Source organism: Pundamilia nyererei, unplaced genomic scaffold (assembly GCF_000239375.1).
Source record: "Pundamilia nyererei isolate P.nyererei 1_Seehausen unplaced genomic scaffold, PunNye1.0 scaffold00001, whole genome shotgun sequence".
In the NCBI taxonomy this organism is placed as follows: Eukaryota; Metazoa; Chordata; class Actinopteri; order Cichliformes; family Cichlidae; genus Pundamilia; species Pundamilia nyererei.
Window position 1 is genome coordinate 3,992,369 of NW_005187402.1, and position 22,182 is coordinate 4,014,550.

General features: G+C 39.6%; 2 protein-coding genes across 2 annotated transcripts in view; both read right to left on the bottom strand.

The window, feature by feature from the left end:
• Nucleotides 1–8,026: 8,026 nt before the first annotated feature.
• Nucleotides 8,027–14,353, bottom strand: fnta (farnesyltransferase, CAAX box, subunit alpha). Its single transcript, XM_005719462.2, has 9 exons — nucleotides 14,154–14,353; nucleotides 13,243–13,328; nucleotides 11,947–12,061; nucleotides 11,603–11,707; nucleotides 11,343–11,469; nucleotides 10,946–11,094; nucleotides 9,267–9,329; nucleotides 8,864–9,056; nucleotides 8,027–8,756 (listed from the first exon to the last, which is right to left on the bottom strand). The coding sequence occupies exons 1-9, from the start codon at nucleotides 14,276–14,278 to the stop codon at nucleotides 8,589–8,591; spliced, it is 1,131 nt and encodes a 376-aa protein (XP_005719519.1). The 5' UTR covers nucleotides 14,279–14,353; the 3' UTR covers nucleotides 8,027–8,588.
• Nucleotides 14,354–15,025: 672 nt separating this feature from the next.
• Nucleotides 15,026–22,182, bottom strand: part of aup1 (AUP1 lipid droplet regulating VLDL assembly factor) — an 11,433-nt gene continuing 4,276 nt past the window's right edge. Inside the window, exons 2-12 of the mRNA XM_005719464.1 lie at nucleotides 21,540–21,677; nucleotides 20,892–21,042; nucleotides 19,899–20,080; nucleotides 19,174–19,246; nucleotides 18,984–19,057; nucleotides 18,528–18,594; nucleotides 18,233–18,335; nucleotides 18,012–18,143; nucleotides 17,708–17,847; nucleotides 16,705–16,793; nucleotides 15,026–15,453 (exon numbers count right to left, since the gene is read on the bottom strand). Coding sequence (XP_005719521.1) covers nucleotides 15,408–15,453; nucleotides 16,705–16,793; nucleotides 17,708–17,847; nucleotides 18,012–18,143; nucleotides 18,233–18,335; nucleotides 18,528–18,594; nucleotides 18,984–19,057; nucleotides 19,174–19,246; nucleotides 19,899–20,080; nucleotides 20,892–21,042; nucleotides 21,540–21,677 — 1,195 coding nt within the window. The 3' untranslated portion in view covers nucleotides 15,026–15,407. The remainder of the gene's footprint in view (nucleotides 15,454–16,704; nucleotides 16,794–17,707; nucleotides 17,848–18,011; nucleotides 18,144–18,232; nucleotides 18,336–18,527; nucleotides 18,595–18,983; nucleotides 19,058–19,173; nucleotides 19,247–19,898; nucleotides 20,081–20,891; nucleotides 21,043–21,539; nucleotides 21,678–22,182) is intronic.

Below are 22,182 nucleotides of genomic sequence, written 5' to 3' on the forward strand. Positions count from 1 at the left end.
TTTTGGCACTAAAGCGTGGAGATATGACACCACTGCGGTCACTAAGATTTATCATCTTTGTCATCCATGAGCAAAGTAAATATCACAACAAAATTTCATGCCAATGGCATTTGAGGCTGGAGTTTCGGGAGCAAAGTGCCCGAGTGACATTCATTTAGTGAAAACAAATTGGTGTCATTGAATCGGAGCTGGCTAATAATGAAATGTAAAAAAAAAAAAAATTCGTGAAAAAGTTCAAGGATATGCAAAATGATTCAACTGTGTGACCTGCTGTAAAACATTGCCGGTTCTTGGAGCTGAGTTGTTTCCACTTCATTTTATCTGGTTGTGAAAACTCAGCGGACGAGCGCGAGTTCTTGACTTAATTAACCAAATGTTTGACGAGTGCAGGTGGGAGAATTCCACCAGGGAAAGCCGTCGCCCATCCATTCATCACAATGAGCCACCTCATTGACTGTACCAGCACAGCTGCCAGCAAGTGTGAGTGTCACTCTAATTAGGTCATTACTACTTTGCATAGGTTTGCAGATAAGAAAAGATGCTGTGAATGATGAGCTGATAAGCTGCTGATTGGCTGATTGATTGGCAGGCTTGCTTGCTGGCAGTGTGTTTCAGTGATGTTGACACCATCAGCAGCAACAACCTGACTGACTGGCCCAGTCACCACAGGCGTAGATACAAAACTGAAGCAATAAAGGGGCAAAAACTGGAGAATCAAAACACAGAAAACGAAGCGTCTGAGGCTCAAAGTTTCCTGGGGAGCATATAACCCACTGCTTAACGAGTCTCTCTGTCACTTCTTATCCAGTCCATACATGAGCAATAAAACCCACAGCTCTGAGTCCTTCCTGCTGTTAAAGCATTGTATTTGAGCCATGCTTTATGTGGCAGCAGATTCAAACCCATTTTTCACATTTGTTGTTCCATAATGTGGGCGTTGCGAAGCCTTTTGTAACTGTGATTAAGAGCTATACAAATAAACTTGGACCAGGGCATCACAGAAAATGGCTTCACTTCACTCACAGTGTGAGCAGCCACAGGTAAGGAGCATGCACTTTAATGTGAAGGAAAACTACTGGATTCAATTGCCCGATAAAAGTGATGAGGCAGAGGTTGTTAATAGCATATGTCTTTCATCAGGGCACAAGGTGAGCCCTGCTCACCTCCATAACACAGACCATTTCCCTCATGGTCACAGACCTGGAAGACACTGTTACTGAAGGGGAAAGTGGCTCTAACCTTAATGGGTAAGATCACCTCTCACCTACATGGCAGAAAGACCTGAAATTGGCTTCATTTTAATGTACAGGGCTGTCTGAATGTGATTACTATATTGTTTATAGGGGAAAATGCCACACAAAGAACTGCAGATAGATCCCCAGCATTATAACAATAATAATAATAAATCAGCCTTCTCCTCCAAGAGCAGATTTTCAACTCAAATCACTACAAGTCGTTCTGTGTGTGTGCGTGTGTGTGAGCATTTAGGCTCGATTGCTTCAGCTGTGCCAAGAGTCAGCTGTGAAGGGAGTGCTTCGGCATCTAAGATGCAGTTTTACAGCAGCAGTTACAACAGCCGCGACAGGTCGGCCTGTAAAATACTGTGTTAGCCTATAAATATTAATGAATCTAAAGCAGCCGCTGCTGTTGATGGCTGGAGCTGGGAGGGACTCAAACAATGTTTCTTCTAAAGAGGAACTGACTCTGAAAAATAAATTCAATACCAAGGGTGAAAACCTGTCAGACCTAGATCAGACAGGGGACAGGGTTTGTCAAATGGGCGGGAGCATTAGGAACAGAGAAGTGAGGCAGTCAGCTGGTGAGATTATCATAGTATTCATATCAACAGTGTATCAAATGACCGCGTGGAGGATATCACTTGCTTTTTTTTCGAGTAATTTTCATTTGCCAGCGTGAAGCTTCTTCTCTTATTGACTTTCTTTAGAGCTGCTGCTGCTTCATGTTGCCAGCAGAAAACCTCAGATAAACCCACTGTGGGCTTCCAGTACCCACCCGAAACAGACTGAAAACAAAAGCAGCAAATGTTACCTGATGAACAGAGCGAGAACCCAGTGTAGACAAACAGATCTGTGTGCAGACACTGGGCTCGACTCCAAATAATGATATCCCTTACAACAAGACCAAGAAAAGAGTTCCAGCGATAAAGCTGAATACTCCTTAAATCAAATAATGTTTAGTCTATCACTAAGGGAATATATGAGATTGTTGTGTGTGTGTGTGTGTGTGTGTGTGTGTGTGTGTGTGTGTGTGTGTGTGTGTGTGTGTGTGGGCGCGTGAGGGAAATAGAAAGCATTTAATTTAAAATGAGCTTGGTTTTGTGTTTGTTGGCGTCACTGGAGGTCAGTTTCGAGGGGTTTGGGTGTTTGTGTATGTGTGTTTGTGTTTGTGCGGGGCTTTACTGTGTAAAATACAAGGTGCAGAGGTTGGATGATTGTGCATAAAGCCTGAGGAGCAGCAAAGAAATGCCATTTAGCTTTTGTAGATGCCAAAACAGACGAGCAGGCGTGGCTGAAGATGAGGTCCAAATGATTCCATCAAAGTGGAAGTTTGAACTTATTTATCCCTTTCCTTCTGTTTCCTGCTTGATTTTTATGAACTTCATATCAGGATTAGAGGCTCCACAGGATAGTATCTAACAAGCATAATATCCCTGGTTTGATCATAGGTAGGGGACAGGTAGGGCATCTGGTGTCATAAAAAAAAACCCTGCCATATCAAATATATGGAGCTAGCTGCTGTAGTGCAGTTTCGAGGTTGAGCTACTGCCCCCTTGTGGCCAGAAATGACAACAACGCAGCTTTAAGTGAGATTTGTGGGCACTTTTGGCACTTTATGGAAAATAACATCTCACTGAAATAATGAGTCTCTAAGGTACTTCCTGACTTATTGACCTTGGTTAAGAGTACCATTACCCTTAAAGTTGCACTTGGATTGTTTTATTTCGAGGAGAATCTCAGTCTTTGGGAAACTTATTTTATTAACAATAAAGTCAGAAATGAATGTGTGAAAAGTAACCACCAGCATCACCACTATTCCTTCTGATGTTCCCGATGTTAATAGCACCATTGTTATAATTTAATCTGAATCAAAAGTCAATTTAACTTCAAACCTTTCCCCTGGTCATTTAATTTAGCGCTGCTTCATCTAATTATACCCTTCACTGCACAACTGCATATATATTTAGTTTCCTCTGACTTTTAATCAAAGAACTGCAAAGTAGATTTTTCTTTGAGTTAAGGTACCAAGAAACATTTTCACTTTTCAAGCCAGGAAATACACAGGCTTAAATCACGAATGCGTGTTGTGCTAAAATATGTAAACAAATGAAAAATAACAAGGTAAATGATAAATAATTCAGGCACTGACTGGCTGGACTGGAGGGAGCACACACTGAAACCTGTTAATACTGTAAGTATAATTCTTCCCCATTTAGCATCATCGCTGAAATTGTCGTGCTGAACCTTAAAGAAGATTTATAGTGGTATTTATGTTAATGGAAATCCATACAGATGATGGCGATGGTAACGATGATGATCAGATTACATTAGTGAGATTCATTAGTGAGGAGGAGGTGAAGGAAAGAGGCAATGTAATGATGAGGGTTGCATGTGAGGGTAAAGCACAGTCTACGTAGGAGTTTATTTCAGGCATCCAAAGAATACAAATAAAGTCCTGCTCAAGATGATAGCATCGTCCAAATGCAAGTGAAAACACTGCTCCACAATGGAGTGTATTTGCAAAATTATGCTGCAGATCACTTTGATATTGTTATGTTTGCACAAAGCATCTTTGTCGTTGATCATTTTAAAATATTCAAAATCCTCCTACTCGGTTTCTTTCACAGAACAAATGAGGGTCTTTCCGCTCGTTCTTTTCAAAACCGTTGTAGCCAGAGGTAGTAAATGTTTTTCATTACCAGATAAATTGAGTGCAGAAGTGTCACCAAATAATAAAACTGTGTGGAATCATTTAAAATGATGCAACAGAGGACTTAGGAGAAGCTACACCCAATCCGGGGTTTTCCTTCTGTCTTGTAGTCCACATCTTTATATAAGGAAACTGCATCAGACGTTTAAGAGACTTTAAATATGAGGCTGTTAGAGAACAGAGATGCAGGTGGAAGGAATTACTGCACCAGCACCACGCAGGCAGAGCGTATAGAAAAGGGGCAGACAGCTGACCTTAGGCTTTCTCCCGAGACTGCAAGATGCTCAAGAGACAACGCTCGTAGCCGGCCTTTGTGACTTCAGAAGGATTCTTCAAATGTGACCTGATTAAAAATGTGTTTTTCTATGCACTTCCTCACTTTGATGTTCGAGCTGCTTTTACGCCACCAGCTGAAGATGAGTCCAGTTTTGTGGTCCAGGATTTCTGGATTAGGAAGGATTAGATGTACATGTAACATCATTTTTAGCGTTAGACACACATTACTGTTCGTAACTGAATAAAGAAATGACAGTCAGGTTTACAGCAGCAAATTTAGCATTTTTGGAAGGCTGAGAGCTTCAAGGGTGCAGTGAGGAAAAACAGTTTTATAGTGCTGTAAAGGAGACTAACACTACACACCATTGGTTCTAATTCAGTGGCCACTTTACAGATGTTTTTGTTTCCTCACAGTGCAAGTTAACTGCGAGATACGTTCTTTAATTGCATATATAATGGTAGATAAGTCTACTTGGTGGTGTGAGCATCAGTTAATTTAGAGGAGAATCACTCCAGTCAAAAGAAGATTTTTTTCTACTTAATTTAATCTATATTTGGCAGCTTGGTGCTGTTCTGAGAGCAGCACAGCGCTGAGCAGGCATGAATAAAAACACATACAGTTAAATCCACAGGATCATCATTGGACAGCGATACATTATGTTGTCATTGTGCTTCTGTACCCCACCACAGTGGCTTTAAATCTAACAATCAATGTGTGATTGAAGTGCAGACCTTCAGCTTGAATTCAAGGAGCTTCATAAAAGTGCTCTATTAACTGTTTGAGAATTAGAGACATTTTTATACATAGTGCATCATTTTCAGAGGCTCAAACAACTAGACGATAGACCGAGGAGTGGTTTCATGGGGAGCTGAGGATTGTTGATTTCATGGTAATGTCAGCTTTAGACATCCACTGATTGCAACTAATGTTCATCCAGTTATTAAAAACATCCTTATACTTACAATTACATTAGTTTGTCCAATTAGTTTTGTGCATCTGAAAATGCAACACAATTTATGAAAATGCCTGCAATTAGAGTCTGACTGATAAATGATTTTTAAGACTGAGACGGACATTTGGTGACTTAAATAACCAACACGTTGGTAGGATGTAACCTGAGCTATCAGTGTCTATGGCAAGACATCAGCTGATCTGCCAGGACTGGTGGAGCATTTTTCCATTTTTCTACTTTTTACACATTTACTTAATTCATTCATTGACTTTCATTGATTTTCTCTATAGTCTTTTCATTTTTTAACTTTCCAGACTTTATTTTCAGATGTTCACGCTGCAGGGAAAAATGATTACACATTCAACTTGTGTTTTCCAGAAGTGATAAAACAGTGACAGAAATGTCACGAGTCTGTTTCCTGTTTTGTATTACATTGTAACAATACAACATTCATGTGCACACGCAAGGAAAAAGAAAAATCCTACTTGTGCTTAATATCAGTTCTCTGATGTTTTGATGTAAAACCAACACGTGGCTGGTGCCTTGATGAACAGAGAGGCTGCAGAATCCCACACAGGATTAGCCGCCTTTCCTTTTCCACTAAAAGAAGCAGATGTCTCAGAACCAATCTGGACCTCGTCCAGGACTCTACATGGATACAGCGGTCTCCTGTTAATCCACTGTGTCTGTGCTTGCATTTTTAAAAAGTAGACAGTGGCTCCACAAGCCTTTACCACAACTGCTGTTCTGGACATAGCATATGGACACCGAAACAGAAGGCAAATGTTTGGCTGCAGGCCTTCTGTCTGCTTCACCTGTATTTAACAGTGTGCGGTTTGTTTGGACTTGTGCTGGGTTTAATTAGTATTTTAATTACACACTGCCTGGAACCCCTGCTTGTTTTTTGTTCTGGGTTTAACCACTAGGGAGCACTCTCATTCAACAATGCTGGAAGTGATGCAGCAGGTACCTGATCTGTTTTGCTTAATAAGTTGAAACAATGTGGCTAATATGCATACTCAGCTGCTGGGATTGTCTTGTTGCCTGGTTTAACTAGGCAGCTCTTTTACTGTCCTGCAGATTGGCCCAAAGTTAGAAAGACTCATTTTTTTTGTTAAGCAAAAAAGGTGGAAACTGTAAGCCTGTTCTTCACCTATTGCAAGCACCTTTCATTTCCTTGCACTTAAAACTTTGTGGGTGTATTGCCAGGGACCCGAGTAAGTGCGGTGCCAAGTTTGAGGTAGTTTAAATGAGTGGTTGTCACATTTTGGATGAAAGTTGTTTCCTACTACCAGAAGAGTTCCTGCTTCATTCTGTGAGTAGAGGAAGGAGCAAACATACACACAGAGGTCTGTTTGCTTGGCTATTGCTGTGAGGGCATGCACGTTTTATTCAAAGCTTTAACCCTAAAATCAGGTCTTAACCCTCAGAGACACTTTTGAAGGGTGTAAAAAAAGGGCTGTCCAAACAACTGTATCTGTTTGAACATTTCATCTAAAACCACTCTCTTTATTTAATATAGACATATTGCATTTTGTTTATTTTTTAATATGATGTAGTCATTGCCCTTAATTTCCTGTTACAAATTACTTACAGACTAAACATATATACGGTACTGTTCAAAGTCTTGAGCCATCCTCATTTCTTTGTTTTGCTATGAAAATGGGGAGAAGGTGGTAACAGTTTATTGAAACACGTGAAATACAGTATCTAAGGCAAAAACAGAGTTTATACAGTTCCAATAAGTGTGAAAGTCAATATTTAGTTTGACCACCTCCTAGCTAAGCTCTCCTGTATTTACCTTGAGTAGTCTTCAGGAATAGTTCTCCAGGCTTCCTGAAGGACATTCAGAGCTCTTCTTTGGATGTTGGCTGCGTTTTTGTTCTGTGCTGTAAAGATGATCCCACACTGCTTCAGTAATGTTGAGGTCCGGACGCTGAGGAGGCAAATCCATAACTGACTGTTCCAATTGTGTGCTTTTCTATCCAGGTATCTTTCTACTGCATTGTCAGTGTGTTTGGAATCATTGTCATGCTGAAGAATGAAGCTGCTGCCAGTCACATGCTTTACAGATGGTACTTTTACTATGTTTATAAATCCATCAACTTGGATGAGATTCCCAACACGACTGGCAGAAATGCAGCTGCGAGTAAAAAGTGATTAAAGATACAATATAAATGGGGTTTTTTGCCAACTTGTCTGTTCCGTATAGACTCAAACTTTTGCAAAGCACTGTAGTTCTTTTGATTTTTTTAAATCTGACAGTTCTGAACAGCCACATTTTCAAGGCACAATCTCATCCACACGCACACGTTAATGATCCTGATTGCCTGAATGCGACATGCTTAGCAATCACCTATAAATTGTAGCAATAACAGTAACCTGGGTTACACTCTCTTTGAATGGGCACCCACTGCACTCGTTTGCCAAGCGCTGATGACGTGACCGTGCTGATCACAGGGTTCGCCACACTACGCAAGCAGCGCTGCTCTAATGTCAACGATGCACAGAAGCTGTAATTACGCACAGCTGGAACACTGGCTGCTCGGTCAGAGGCTGTAAGGGGACAGATTGTGTTGTAGTGTCAGCAGAAGTAGAAACAGCTGCATCGAGTGGAGTAAATCCATTTCCTCGCTCCAAGGGAGGTCAGGACATGAGGCTGCGAGTGTCGATACACAGGCTGCAAAGTTCAGAGGACCAAACACAAAAAAAATCAAACTAAAAAGTGTCTCATTTAAAGGAAGCAGCATAGATTTGAAAATAAGCAGCAGCACATGACTGCTTTTAATCTCAACTTGCTTCATTCCCACAAAAAAACAAAAACAAAAAAAGACAACACAACATGTCACTGCTGTTATTCCAAACTTATATTTCTCATCTTTCCTTAAACACAAGCAGATGAATTCCCCGTTCAAACCAAATATTCTCCTTTATATTTATGTGAAAAATGCGTTTTGTAACCAGAAGTCCAAATGAAGTCTTACTTTGAAGTCTGCTCACTAACGCGTCAGTTCCATGAATTAAAAATAACAAAAAGCTGTAAAACAACATAAATGTCACACTCACAGGGGTGCAGCTGAATCCATGACAACATACATACACATATTCAAGTTGAAACAAAGAAAAAGAACAACCAGTTAATGAATCTAAATCTAAACCTGGCGAAAAGACTCACTTCCAGGTGTGAGACAAAACGTAACTCCCTCATTTTTTAAAGACTTTCTGATGTAGCTGTCACGTGTATTTCAGACTCTAGGTGACCTTTTGTCTGTGGTTATTTCTCAAACCTTGTTCAGCAATATAAATTATAGCCATTTACAGTAATATCAAGCTCCAGGAGTTGATTCTGCGGACAGCAGGGCAGCGATGAAGCAGGGCAGGGAGTGGAAATGGTGCGAGTCCCCAGGAGACCTAGCTAGCCTCCTGCGACTGTGATGCTGAGATGGATGGCTCAGGATTTTCTGCCATGGGCTCATCAGAGAGAGTACCGTTTCCATATTTGTTCCTTAAAGAACGTCCCAAAAACTCCCAGTACTCTTTACGGATGGTGTCCTTCTCCTGTGCCAGTAGTTGACAAATCTTCAAAGGAAGACAACAAAGCACAACAACATTGTTTCAGATCTCGAGTTTGACAAGAACAACATTGGGGTGCAAACTTTTATTTCTAAGTATGCCTAAGGACTTACTTCTAGAGCCTTTCTTAAAGTTTCCTTTTGCTCCTCCTCTTCTACCTTTTCTTTTTGGGCGATGTTCTCTAAGGCATCCTCATAGCAATCAAACAGAAATGCTAGCAGGTAAGGTGAACAATGTGTCTCCTTTAGCTCCAGCACCCTCTCCAGCAGACCTGGCTGAGATGACAGACCTCGGTCTTGCAGCATCCTTGGGGGGAAAAAAAAGAAGGAAATAAGAGAGGATACTGGCAGTGAGCTTTTCCATTTTTAATAACCATTTCTCAAGCTCCCTGTAGCGTGCTATATATTGAATGTCTTAGGATGGCACGGTGAAATATTCTAGTGAGAAAATGTCAGCATGTTTGGGCCTTACAGGTAAACACACATAGGATCATTTACACTGTGATTTGCATCTTACCCTTTCAAATAATTCCATGCACTTTCATTATGGGGAGCCTTCCTGATCTGGTTCAGGCAATATCTGACACAAAGGGAAGAACAGCAGAAAAATGAATGCAACTGCACAACTGAAGCAGGAACAATGCTGAGGGTACAGAAACATGTATGTATTCATATTGCACAGACAGACAGAGACAGAGAGAGATATTGGATTTTCTGATATTTGCAGAAGTGATTTTAATGACTAAATCTTGAGTTTTTTGCCATTAATATAGCAAAAAACATGTTAAAGTTACAGAGAGTAAAACCAAAACAAACACCTCATGCTAACTGTGACCCAGGACCCAGGCACCTTGCACTTATTGAGTGGACTATGAACTCCTCTGTATATCAAAGTATTCTCAAAGTATTCTAGAGTTAAATGTGAGCCCGTTTGCCAAAGTTTGGCTGATATTGTGTCAAACAACAGGACAGTGATCCCAAGCACAGAAGCCAATCTACAACTGAATGGGTGAAAAAGAAAAGAATTAAGGCGGTGCAATGCTCCAGTCACAGTAAAGAAGAGTGGGCCAAAATTAATTCACAACAATGTGAGAGACTGAAAACAGAAAACAACTGCTTCAAGTTATTTTTGCTAAAGTTGTCACGATGTCAAACCGAGTAGTTCCATCTTTGTTCCATTAAGTTTACAGTTTAGTTGCTCAGGGCTGTATTTACCTTGATGTTAGAACAGCAGAGCTCTTACACTGAAGCAGATTATTGACTATCTCTAGTACAGACTGAGTTTCAAACTGTTTTGCTGTTGGTCATTCATGAGCAGGTTACTCTCTATTGAATTTGTGCAATACAAGAGTGATAAACACTGATTGTCTTTAAATATTACAAATTGATCCATTTTATTTGAGAGGGGATCATTATCTTACTCCTGCCTGTCTAAACTAATGAATAAACAGCGCTACACTGCTGTTGTGTAATTACACAAAAATTAAACAAGAGACTATGAAACCAAGACATATTAAAGAAAATGTATAGATCGAGTGAAGTAGTTAAAGGCAATCAGTTAGATTATTTTTGGAGGGGTCAGCCAAGTATAGGAGCTAGCCACACGACATTTTCAAGGCTAGAAAACATATTTATGCTCCAGTAAAAATTGAAAATCAACTTTACAACCACTCTAACATGCACTGGTACCCTTAATTTTGTCTGATAAGTCAATGGAGGAAACCTCTGAAAGTGCATTTTGGGTAAACTTGTCACCATGTGGAATGGGTGAATGATCAAAACAAACTGTAGGATAATAAAAGTCTCATTTTTATCCATGTTTTAGATCTTCTAGCTCTGCTTATTTTTGTGTCAAAATACAAATTCTAACACAATCATATTTTAACACACATCAGTGTAGGTTGCGGTCATGAACTGGAGAAACCACACTGGGGTTTACATGTTATAAATAATAGTTTGGACATGTCACACCGATCAAACATTTTTAGCTCCTCAGTTCTTACTTAAGAATTCACGTATGAAGGTAAAAAATTTCAAGCCTCCACTAAATATACTAACATTACTGAACCTAACGGGGTCAGCTGTGAGGCACTGGATGATTTTTAATATAATAAACCTAATATTTCCTCACCAATTAAACATTACAATTAATTAAACAACACTAGAAAAATGCAAGAAAAAAAAAGAAGCACCTACTGAATCTCTCTCTCCACTACAGCTGGATCTGAAAAGCCTGTAGTGTGAGAAATCACAAAATGCCTCTGGTTCCATGCAGAGTTGTTCCTCACATCTTCCTCCAACAGATTCTCCACAAACTCCAGCTCGTTGTCCCACAGTTTGTACTCCTGGGGTACAAAGAAAACTAAGCTGGCATCCAACACGTTTATGCGGTTACATAGTGCAGCGTTTGTGTCGTGCATTGCCTCACATTGCATGATACAAATACTGACCACAGAGGGACTCGAACTACACACAAACAGCCAACCAAATTAATCAGTGAAGGAGTCAGTCTGGCAGAGAGCGTCGCTGTGGGAGGAGAACTGGATCTCGTTCCTCAGCTTTGGAGCCAAACTCTGCCGAGAGCAACACCTACCTGGATGACCCACTGTCTGTGCTGCCAAGCGTGGTAGTTCTTTGCATCTTGGCTGAGAATGTCTGCGATGAACTGGAGTTCCTCCGAGGGGTCATTCAACCACTCGACCACCATACGTCTGTGATGCCTGGAGCAGAAGGAGGAGTTTAGAAAGCCGTCCTTATCTTCCAACTTTTTCATTAAACTTGAGTCGTTTTAGGAATGTCCCACTCCCACTCTCCTCTCTATGTGCTCTGGATAAATTCACATAATGCACTTACCAGACTTGATAGTTTTTGGGTTGCTCTTCAATAATGTTAGTAATGTACTTCATCTCCTCCTTTAGGTCTTTCGACAGGGCTTGCAGGAGTACCCGCCTGTAGTGCCTGGACAGTACCACAGCATATGTTAGATTACATTTTCACAGAAGACACTCATTTCTAAACAAAACAAACACATTTTATACTCTGATGCTGTTTTAAAATTGTGACTGGCCTGAGGCACTGTACCTATAAACAGTACTACTTAACTATGAATGTCATCTCCTTTGCTCTTTTTCCCATTATGTGTAAATGCTACAACATCAAAAGATCAGCACTGCTTTTCCAGCAGGCAAAATGCTCACCAGACAGTGTAATTTGCAGCATTTAGGTCAATGGCATCTGCAGTCAGAGCGAAAGCCCGCTCAGTTTTTTCATCATTCTTTAGGAGGGCACGGAAATAGTCGTAGACATCTGAGACTGTTGGAAGAAAGACGTGAACATTAGATATGAAATCCTTCTGCAATCATATTTCATCTGAAATAGTTTGGATTTTAACAGACAAGTGGCATATTAACGGAAAAAACAACATAATGTGCCTAAAGGAAGGAAAGTACAGCAAGGAAGCCAGGTGCCACCAGTACGGCAATGATTCTCCAAGTGTTTGGAAATCTCCTGGAGGCATAGAACACCATTATTCCAAAAAAACAGACAAAAAAAACAAAACAAAAAAACCCCTACTTTGGTATTTTTACAAATTAGGATGAGGCAGTCAAAAATGTCCCAAACAGCAAATGATATTTGCTGTCATTGTCAAATGTCATTTTCATAATCATAAAACCTTTCAGTGATCACTTGAGCCCCATCGTATGGTTTCATGACAGGATGAAGATGACTACTTAGATCATAGGTGTCAAACTCTGGCCCGTGGGCCAAATTTAGCCTAATTACATTTGGCCCACGAAGCCATACAAAATTACTATTAGAGTTGGCCTGCCGGTATTATACAGTGCATGTACTGCTAATTCTACAAGTCCCAGAATGCTCTGTTGGTGTTTTGGCACGTCAGTCATGACAGGACCCATTAGCACCCTCTCCTCTGTTGACCATAGTCATAGCAACCATGCAAATACTGGCATGCTACCTATCCCAAAATGGCAAAAAGAAAGGCAGAAAACAGGAGCTTTCTGAACAGGTGGGAGAACATGATGAAAATTTGATAAATGATAAAATGATAAAATTTAATTCAGAAGCCTGCAAATACATTTTTTATTTAAGAAATGAATTCCACTGATGTGTTATTCACGGTAATTGGAATTTTGATTTTGCATATGTGCAATATTAAGTTATATATACGTTTATATAAGTTATATATATTGTTTAGCATTAAGCTTTGCTTGTTCCATATTCAGTTTTTCAGCAAAACTTGTTTGAGTCCATAAAAAAAGATTCATTGTTATATTTGGAGGAAGATTTTTTTTCAATGAATATTAATGTTAGCCCGCGACTTTGATCCAGTTTTGAATTTTGGCCCACTGTGTATTTGAGTTTGACACCCCTGACTTAGACGTATAATATCTTGCAGTGACCTTTCCCTCTACCCACTTCCTTGCTGTCTTGCAATTCCCTATGAGCCTTCCATGGTTCACTAGCAATCTTACACTTTTCCGAGTAGGCAATCTTCACTACAGGATTTGGTCCATCATCCTGTGGAACAGGCTCCAGGTCAGCCCACTCCTTTCTGTCTCTGAAACACAAAAACACGGAGGTGGATTAACTGTCAGTACAGCCTGACAGTAGCTAATGTATTTAGTTACACAGGGCCAAGATCCATCTAGAAACAAATATATTGTAGATAATCACCAGCCCAGTCACCAGTTTTTGGTTCACAAATAAGGCCTTAAGAACCATTAAACTTACTACTACCACGTCTGCTGTCACTAAATTCTCCCATAAATTCAATTCAGGCTTCTGTGAGTATTATATCTCTTGATATGTCTCTGACTGAGCTAACTACTTTGGGGGGAATGTGTACACCGTTTTTGTGATCAACCAATGCATTTATCAGCCATTTCTGACCGCCATATAAACAAGGAGGTCTCCTATTCTTGGGTAAAAGAAAACCCAAACAGCAAAGTCATTACAATGCTGCTGATTGTCATCTGACACTTTGGAGGGGGCGGCAAAAAAAAGCCTCTGTGCAAGGAAAAAAAACTGTAAATGCGATAACTGTTTAGCTTTATACTGAAATCATTAAGACAAGCTGTGACGTTAGGACGCCAAATTAACCTGGGTACTATTCTTTCTGAAGGTATTGGCTAGAATAAACGTACAGAGCTGAACCTTCTACTAGAAAGAGGGCTGTTAGCGCAACTCCTCCGGCTTTCCATCACAAAGACGATAATTATAGTGCACTTTTGACAGCTACTAACAAAACTCGTATTAAACTATAAGTTATCAAACATTAGCGCGTTATAACAAACACGAGCTACAGAGTAGTTACTAAGCACCGGTAGAGGAGCGACCAAAGCTAAGTTAGCCACCCAAAGAGAAAGTGATAACTAGACAATACTTGTAAAATATGTATCGAGTCGGGTCAACAGCAAATTCATCCTCGATGTGCTCCTCGACCTCTACATCAAACTCTTTGTCTTCGTTAACTTGTACAGATTCAACTGTTTCCTCAATGTCCGACATTGCTAACTAGTTAGCTTAATCGCAGTTGTGCTCCGTTGAGAAAGAAAACGTCATATCCGGTGTAGCGAAAAAAGTTGCCTTAAGTGCTGCTGGGAAATGGAGATTTTCTTTCCTTAATTATCACCTAATAATAATAGACAGCCACACTTCTCCAGTTTATGGAGATAAGTTTATGCAAATGATTTTAAAAATACCACGCTGTCTTTCAAACGGTGCTATTTATTTTTCAGTAGCTTCAACTAAAGAAACTGAAACAAATGTTACTTTGTAAAAGGCTGCTAGTAACAAAGTGCCTAAAGATCCAAGTATTGTTTTTTGCCACCTGTGTAGACAAAACACTGGTTCATTCCTTGAGTTAGGTGCCTTGTTATGTATGAATGATTCATAGGTCAGTGGTTTTTCTGCCTTTTCAGTTATCAAATCCCACAGTGACTGTTCCAGCTGGTCTTCACGTCACAGTTTAGTCTCAGTTTATGGATGTTTGTTTTCAACCTGTTACAACTCATCTGACTTTTAAATTTCTGATGGAGTTGTAACTGTGTGTGTTCATCAGTTAAATGTGTGAAATGTTCACATTAATTAAAATACACCATCCACTAGTTTCTAGATTCCTGCTGTGTCTATAGGACTGCCGAGGTTCACCATGTTCTGGCTCCCTCTTATGGCAGGATTTGGTTGACATATATTTGGAGAATAGAAAAAACATAAAACTATTAAAATACAAATGTCATGCAACTGGAAGTCAAATTTCACTTTACTTGCCAAAACCTGGGGCCTTTTAATCACATGCCAAACTCTTGACAACACATGGATGTGAAATCATTTCATTAAAGCAAGGTCAAGCAGAGGTTTATTTCCATCAACAACTCTGGACATTATAAAAATAAATAGATGATTCACAGTCAGTGGATTGTAATACAAACTGTTATCAAAATTATGTATCAGCCAGAATGAAAAACTGAACACATGCATAATCACCATTCCATGAACTTATACATGTCCTGAATACGTAAGAACAAAATCCTTTTTGTCAACAGAACTGTTTAGGGAAATATAAAATCATCATTCAAATCAGACAGCTATGCAACGTGAATATGCTTCTTTCCCATAATTGCTTGACCCAAACTGTTCAGTGACCGTCTTCCTGCTCCAATCCATGCTTTTCAATGTAGCGTCTGGAAGAAGGGAAAAGGAAAAGAAGAAGATTAAATACAGCTTTTATTTAGCATCATAAAAGTTTAATAAACACAACTACAGATGCAACTCTGACACGTCCAGACTCACTGTGATTGTACAGTTGTGCTCTTATTAGGGTCTAAGACCACGCTCATGCCAAATTATTTTGACTTTTAGGTAATAGTGGCGTGAAGGGAGAGAGAAAAAAAAATTTAAAAAAATTGATTCAGCACCACGACAGTATTTTATTATCTTGATATTTTGCATGTTCATCAGGCGCATCAAATATCTATATTTAAATAAATTCAAATACTCTGGTAATACGACAAACAAGAGAGCTCATCTCATGCCCCACCATCCAGAGATCATGTTTGCCAAGCAAACTTACATTAAATCGGCTCAAGCAATAAATAAAATCACTGGACACGCACGTCCGAGCTCAGAGCAAGCTGAAACCTCAGTCTCACAAGTTTAAAAAAAAAAAAAAAAAAAAAAAAAAAAAGGGGGTAATGGCACTGACATACTCAGTCATTGCTTACATAGTTACCAAAACATTTAGTGCTACAATTGACACCAATGCTCACATAAGATTTCTTCTCTTACGATTTCCAGCTTTATTACCTTTATTTAAAAAAAATGCACTGATGTATTTTCAGCCCCGTGGGGGCAGCACAACAACCTTTAACAAAATACTAACCTATTACCACAACACAAAGTTTGTATAGCAGATGTGTTTGGACACAGCTGCACTCATGAGAAAATCCAGCAGACTCACAACAAAGTTAGCATTCATTTGGAGTCATCCCTCTGGCTTTTATTAGACTATAAATAAAATTATGCTAATGCTTCACCGTGTTCAGTGTCTTTCCGCCGTAGGTTTTGCCAGGTACCGTTTGTTGACAATTTGTTCTCCAAAATTGAGTTTAGAGATGTGGATGTTGTTTGTCAAAACAAAGCTGTGGAATTTAAATTTGTAAAGACACTTTCTGTTTTGCATACGATCTGTGCTTGGTGTTGCTCGAATACTGTGAAGAATCAGAAATGAACAACACACTCAACCCAAAGCAAGAAAATCTCAAATCAAATGAATGTTGCATAACTTCTCAGCCCTGAACAACGAACAACCAAACAGCTTTGGCTGCTCTCTCAGGTCTCTTATTAAGATGAACTGTAATAATACCCGATGACAGTTCAAAGTCCAGAAACACTTGCTTAAAGCAGTAAAGATAATAGTTACTAGAAAAACTCACCTTCGTGCAAAGTTATACAGCGCTTCTTTTCTTTCTTGGAGAGACAAATGTCTGTCGGTTGGTGATTTCCCAAAAGTTTTGGCAGCAGGCTATGAATAAAAACAAAATGGAATTTAAAAAAACAAAAAAAAAAAAAAAAAAAAAAAAAACTGCAAAAAACAGATTCTTATTAACATTCATATACACAGATAAGCCAAAACTAACAGAAGACAGTAGGGCTCATTATATTGTACGGATGTATCTGAGGGTCTGGGATGTGCAGTCTTAAAAAATAAGGAGACGGCCGCTTCATGTCTCACTGATTTTGACAGCATGTGATGGACCGACTGCATATTGGGCTCCTTTACTACAAATAACATCTTAGAGATTATTATCATGCAGTGCAGCTAAAATGTAAGGTAAATAGTGTGATAAAAAGACACTGATATGGAGCTTATGAGATCAAAAGATCAAGATCATCTTCTCGTACACCTCTGGACAGCTTGTGCCTTTTATGGACCTTTTCGGTATCACTTCATAAATAATAATTTTTTACCCAACTTATTAGAGCCTGACAAATACATGACTTTTTTGCCTGGTACCAATAATTCAATGATTTAAAATTTGACAGGTTGTCCTCTTATCGTGTTTTTCTTTCAGATGCATCAAACGCAAACAGATTAACATTTGTTAGATGCAGTTCCTTAGTTGCCCGTTTACAGTCTTCCTGACTTTACAAGCTGGTTGTTGTGTTTGTGGTGTGCCAACAGGGGAGTTGCAGAGCGCCCTCTGATGGGCAAACTTTGCAATTTCAACATTCATAACATCACTGAAGGCTGTTTCTCCTGTTCTTTCTTTCTTTCTTTACTTTTTAAAAATGTTGTTTATGACTATTACAAATGCAGATACCAACAGATCACCAAGTAGCTTATATCAGTCAATGATATTGACCCGTAAATTAATCAGATGTGCTCTATAACTTCCAATTGTCTGGTTAAATTCTAGGAAATGGGCCTTATCAAACCTTTAAGGTGGAAGCAGGACCAGAAGAATAGGAGCTGATCTTGGAAGGGCCAAAAGTCGAGATCCCCGCTGCTTCCATTGATGTTTCCTCCTTGTTCTCCAGCAGATTTGTAATGGTGGTGTCAACACAATTGGTTTTTGCTATACACAATAAAAAGAACAACTGTTAGTGCATGGCAAATGAATCTATCATTCTTTTTAAAGGACTTCTTACAAAGTGAAAGTGTGACAGAAGAGCTCAGGTGCAGAATGAACATAAAAGTGTATTCCAAGAAAATAGATGTGGTAGCCAAATGTAAGTGTACCTAAATCCTTTGTGATGACATTCAGTGGAACATGGGGCAACACATCCTTCACCTGCTGAGCCATCTTAGCAATCCTGCGGTCATCTGTGCCCAAACTCATGAATCCAAGCCCAATAGAACCAGGTGTTACACCTACATTTAAAAAACAAAAAAAACAAACCTCCAATCAGCTGAATCTCCCACATGGACAGAGTTGATGTTGAATCATGTGACCGACTTACTTGTGGTTGTTTGTGGAACAATGCGTCTTGTCCTTTTGATGTGCTCTGCTTTATCAGCTTTAGTGATTTTGGTGGCGACCAAGCCAAGCTCAGCAGCTAGCAGCTAAACAAAAACACACAAGCAGAAAGTGGGAACTCACATCTGCTATGCATGAGGTTTTGCAACACAACAACAAAGAGATCTGTGTACAGGTGCAAGGCTTCATAACTCTTACACATATCACACACACGCATATTTGTTTTTACAATTACAAATATAACTCATGTGCATCCAAGTGGCACACGCTGTTCTTACCTCCTGGACTTTGTTGGCAAACTCCTGTGTCGACTCGCCATCTTGTCTGGATACTGTTGGGAGCCAACTGGGATGGAAACGAAACACAAAAAAGCAATGCTAAGAAGACAATCTGAACAATTAGAGCAACAGAAATACTAAGAATCAATAGAAGGTCTTTTCAAAAACTCAGACCAAAAAAACCAACCAAAAAAACAAAAACAAAAAAAAACCAAACAAAAAACTTGCTCATGAAAGCAATATGATTTTGAAATGGACATTCATTAATCAGAAGTCCTGGCAGGAGCATGAGCCTGAGGAGGGTAGTTTGTGCCAAAAATTCACAGTTTTTTGTGTTTTTTGGATTTTACATAACAATCTCCACAAAACCAGGTTAGGGTAAAAGAAATGAGACCTACATTGTGAAAAATGTGGCTGCAGAAAAAGATAGAAATAATGACACAAATTATTTAGTACCTTACATGATACACTGTCCATGGAACAAAAAATGTCCATAAGAGCTCCGTCAGCCAGCTGGACTCCGGTGTGCTCTGTGTACAGACAGGAGGTAATCGTGTTGTTAGATTACTTTGGTGTGCAGTCACATCATTTCATCAGCTCTTTTAAATGTCACTTTCATTCTAAATGTGAGTTCAAATGACTTTACCAAAGAGATCAATGGTCTGGTCACCCGTAAGGCCACAGGTTGGATGGATTCAGTCAGTGAGAAAGGCCAGGAGCTGAGAGAAAAAAACAAATATAGATATTTAATATAGTAGCTGGTTGGCTTTGTGCTGTGAGCCAATAACAATTGATTTTATTGTTAAAGACATTCAGGATATGTGCAATTAGTCAGCTAAGCATTTAAAGGCCAATGCCTTTGGTAGTTAGCATCAGCAACATAGTGAACGGGTGATTCTGACATGGCACAAAGGAGGCGCAGCCTGAGAGTCTGCGTTAGGTTCCAGTAAAAGAAGAGTATCAGAGACTGTAAAGAAAAGCATGGCAATAATCACAACCTCATTATAAAGTGCAACTCCCAGTTCTCTGGTTTTCATGTGCATCTCCACTGAGGATACAGTACACTTGTTTCAGTCTTACTCGAATTAACTATAGAAATGAATCAATTTAGCAGCTGTTTTCACTTCCTTGCACTAATTTCCCTACAACTCTAGAGGGAAATTAGTGGGGGAGACTCAACCGCCAAAGTAATTCATCTCTATCTCAATGTGCCATGAAAGAGGGATGATAATTTGTCGCTGGCTGCATTAAATCACTGGGTATGGGTAAGAGGCCAAAACCGTCCCAGGGTGCTGATGAATTGCAAACACTTGCTGTGTTATCGGAGAGTTCTTGTTTATTACCGTACAGTAACATGTGTACAAACGTCACCTGAATTTGAGAAGACCGGCGCGGCCATTTGTGGTGTCCTCTTCAGGAAACAGGAGCAAAGGTGTGGTGCCTTCAGCAGAGCAGTAACTCTGCAGAGACTCTCCTATGGCTCCGGAGCCTGCATGGATTTCCATGAAGCCTCTGGCCCAGCACACAAAGCCTGTGGAGCCATCTAACTGGGGCTGATAGGCAGAAAGAGACGGGTCAAATTCACCACATATTTACTATATTTAAAATACATTAAAGTACACAGGATCTTCTTTTTTCAACTGACAGACCTTGAGAATAGATCAGGTATATTATAACATGTGTTAATGCACCAGCACAATCTTGCCTCCACGCACAGCTCTCTCAGGGTCCTGTCACAGCATTTCACTGAGATTAAGGTGCATTGCAACACCTTGAGAACTGAATTTTTCAGTATATCTGTTAGAGATTTGTTCCTGTGCCTGGGATCATTGTCCTGTTGCATAACCAAATTTGGACCAAGCTTTAGCTGTCAGACAGATGGCCTCACATTTGACTCTAGAATACTTTGGTATACAGAGGAGTTCACGGTCGACTCGTTGACCATGCAGTGGTCAGAGAGACTGAGCATGGGGTGAATTTGCTGGGACGTCCACTCCTAGAAAGACACATATCTCTGAATGCTCCAGACCAGCAAACTGCCAAACACCTCTGCTTTTATAGAGGTGCTCACAGCGCATCAAGTGCATTTGATTAAAGTTACCTGACTGCTAATTACCAGCTTAATTCCTACAAAAGTTATAATGGAATGCAGACAACTGAAAACTTTCTTCTTCACAGGACTGCATGTAGTGTCAAATTGTATTTATGTCCAAGCCATGTAATGCAATGATGTCACCATAGATTTGTTAATAGGAGGGCACTGATGCAATCAGCACACTGATATATTACACTGAATCCCTGAATGTGTAAAATATGCTGCATGACACGGTTGAGTCAGGAAAAACGTTTAAGCCAAGCACTCACTGTGCTGCAGGGGGTCAGGAGGTTGATAATGTTGTGGTCAAACTCTGTCACATGATTGCATATGTACAGCTTGGTGTTTTTGTCTCTGGAGCGGGGATTTTTCTGTCTCACATGCATCCCCAGCACCGAGCACATAACCCTCACAACAAATCTAGAAGCAAAGAAAAAAAACAAACAAACATGATGTCAGCATTTTAACATATTTGGCAACAGGATAGTCCTCAATAGTGTAACACTGCGTGCATAATTTACCACAATATGCAATACGTACAAATATCTTTTTTCTTAACTGCTCTTATAGCCTCCAGGGCATGTACATGCTTTGGTTCTTTAATCATGCAGTCACCACCTTTCTTCAAACTAAAATTACAGTGTGCAAAGTACAATTACCTTCCACTGGCCTCAGTAGTATTTACTGTGGTTAAAGTGAATAAACTCTGACAAAAAATTACAGTTATTTTAATGGCACAGATGCCATGTGTGTTAGCATTAACTGCTATTGTTATCCCTTATACTACAATTTCACCTCAGTCATTATTGTCACACACACACAAACATGATTACAAGTGACACACAAGACGACTCAGCTACAGATTTGGTTACCGCTGACAGTAAAATGTGGTATTGGAACACTTTTTCAACACTTGCCTTCTTATAAAACTCTCTGGAAGTGCACAGCTGACCAGGAACACATGAACACCAATAAAAATACGTATGAACATTAAAGAAATGCCGACTGGAAAGTAAATCAGCAACAGCAGAAGAACGACAGCATCTTTGGGAAACCTGCACAAAAACAGAGCAGAATCAAAAAAATGACATTTGGAATAGAAAACACAAAAGAAAAACAAATCTAAATGTAAATTAGAGAATTTAAGTGATTTCCAGGGGAGCTGTAGCAAGATTGCTTTATCCTGTGCCGATTATATTTCAAATGAACCAACACATTTTTAGCCCTTTTTTATTTCCCAATTTCAAAATATACACCTCACCATCAGCCTCAAAAATACCGTTCTGTGATTTGAATGACAGCATCTTTCACAACCTACTGATCTTCTTCCTTTTATTACTGGATAAATGTGCACTGAGCCATAGCATGAACTCACATCAGAGTTTAACCATTTCACTCTATTGTTATTCAACTATGCAATGATATCCAATGATACAATACTGTGAAAAAGAGCCATCCATAATCTGTTTATGTTTTGATACGAAATGGTTATAGGTAGGGATGGGTATTGATAAGATTTTCACGATTCCGATTCCATTTTCGATTCTATTTAACGATTCG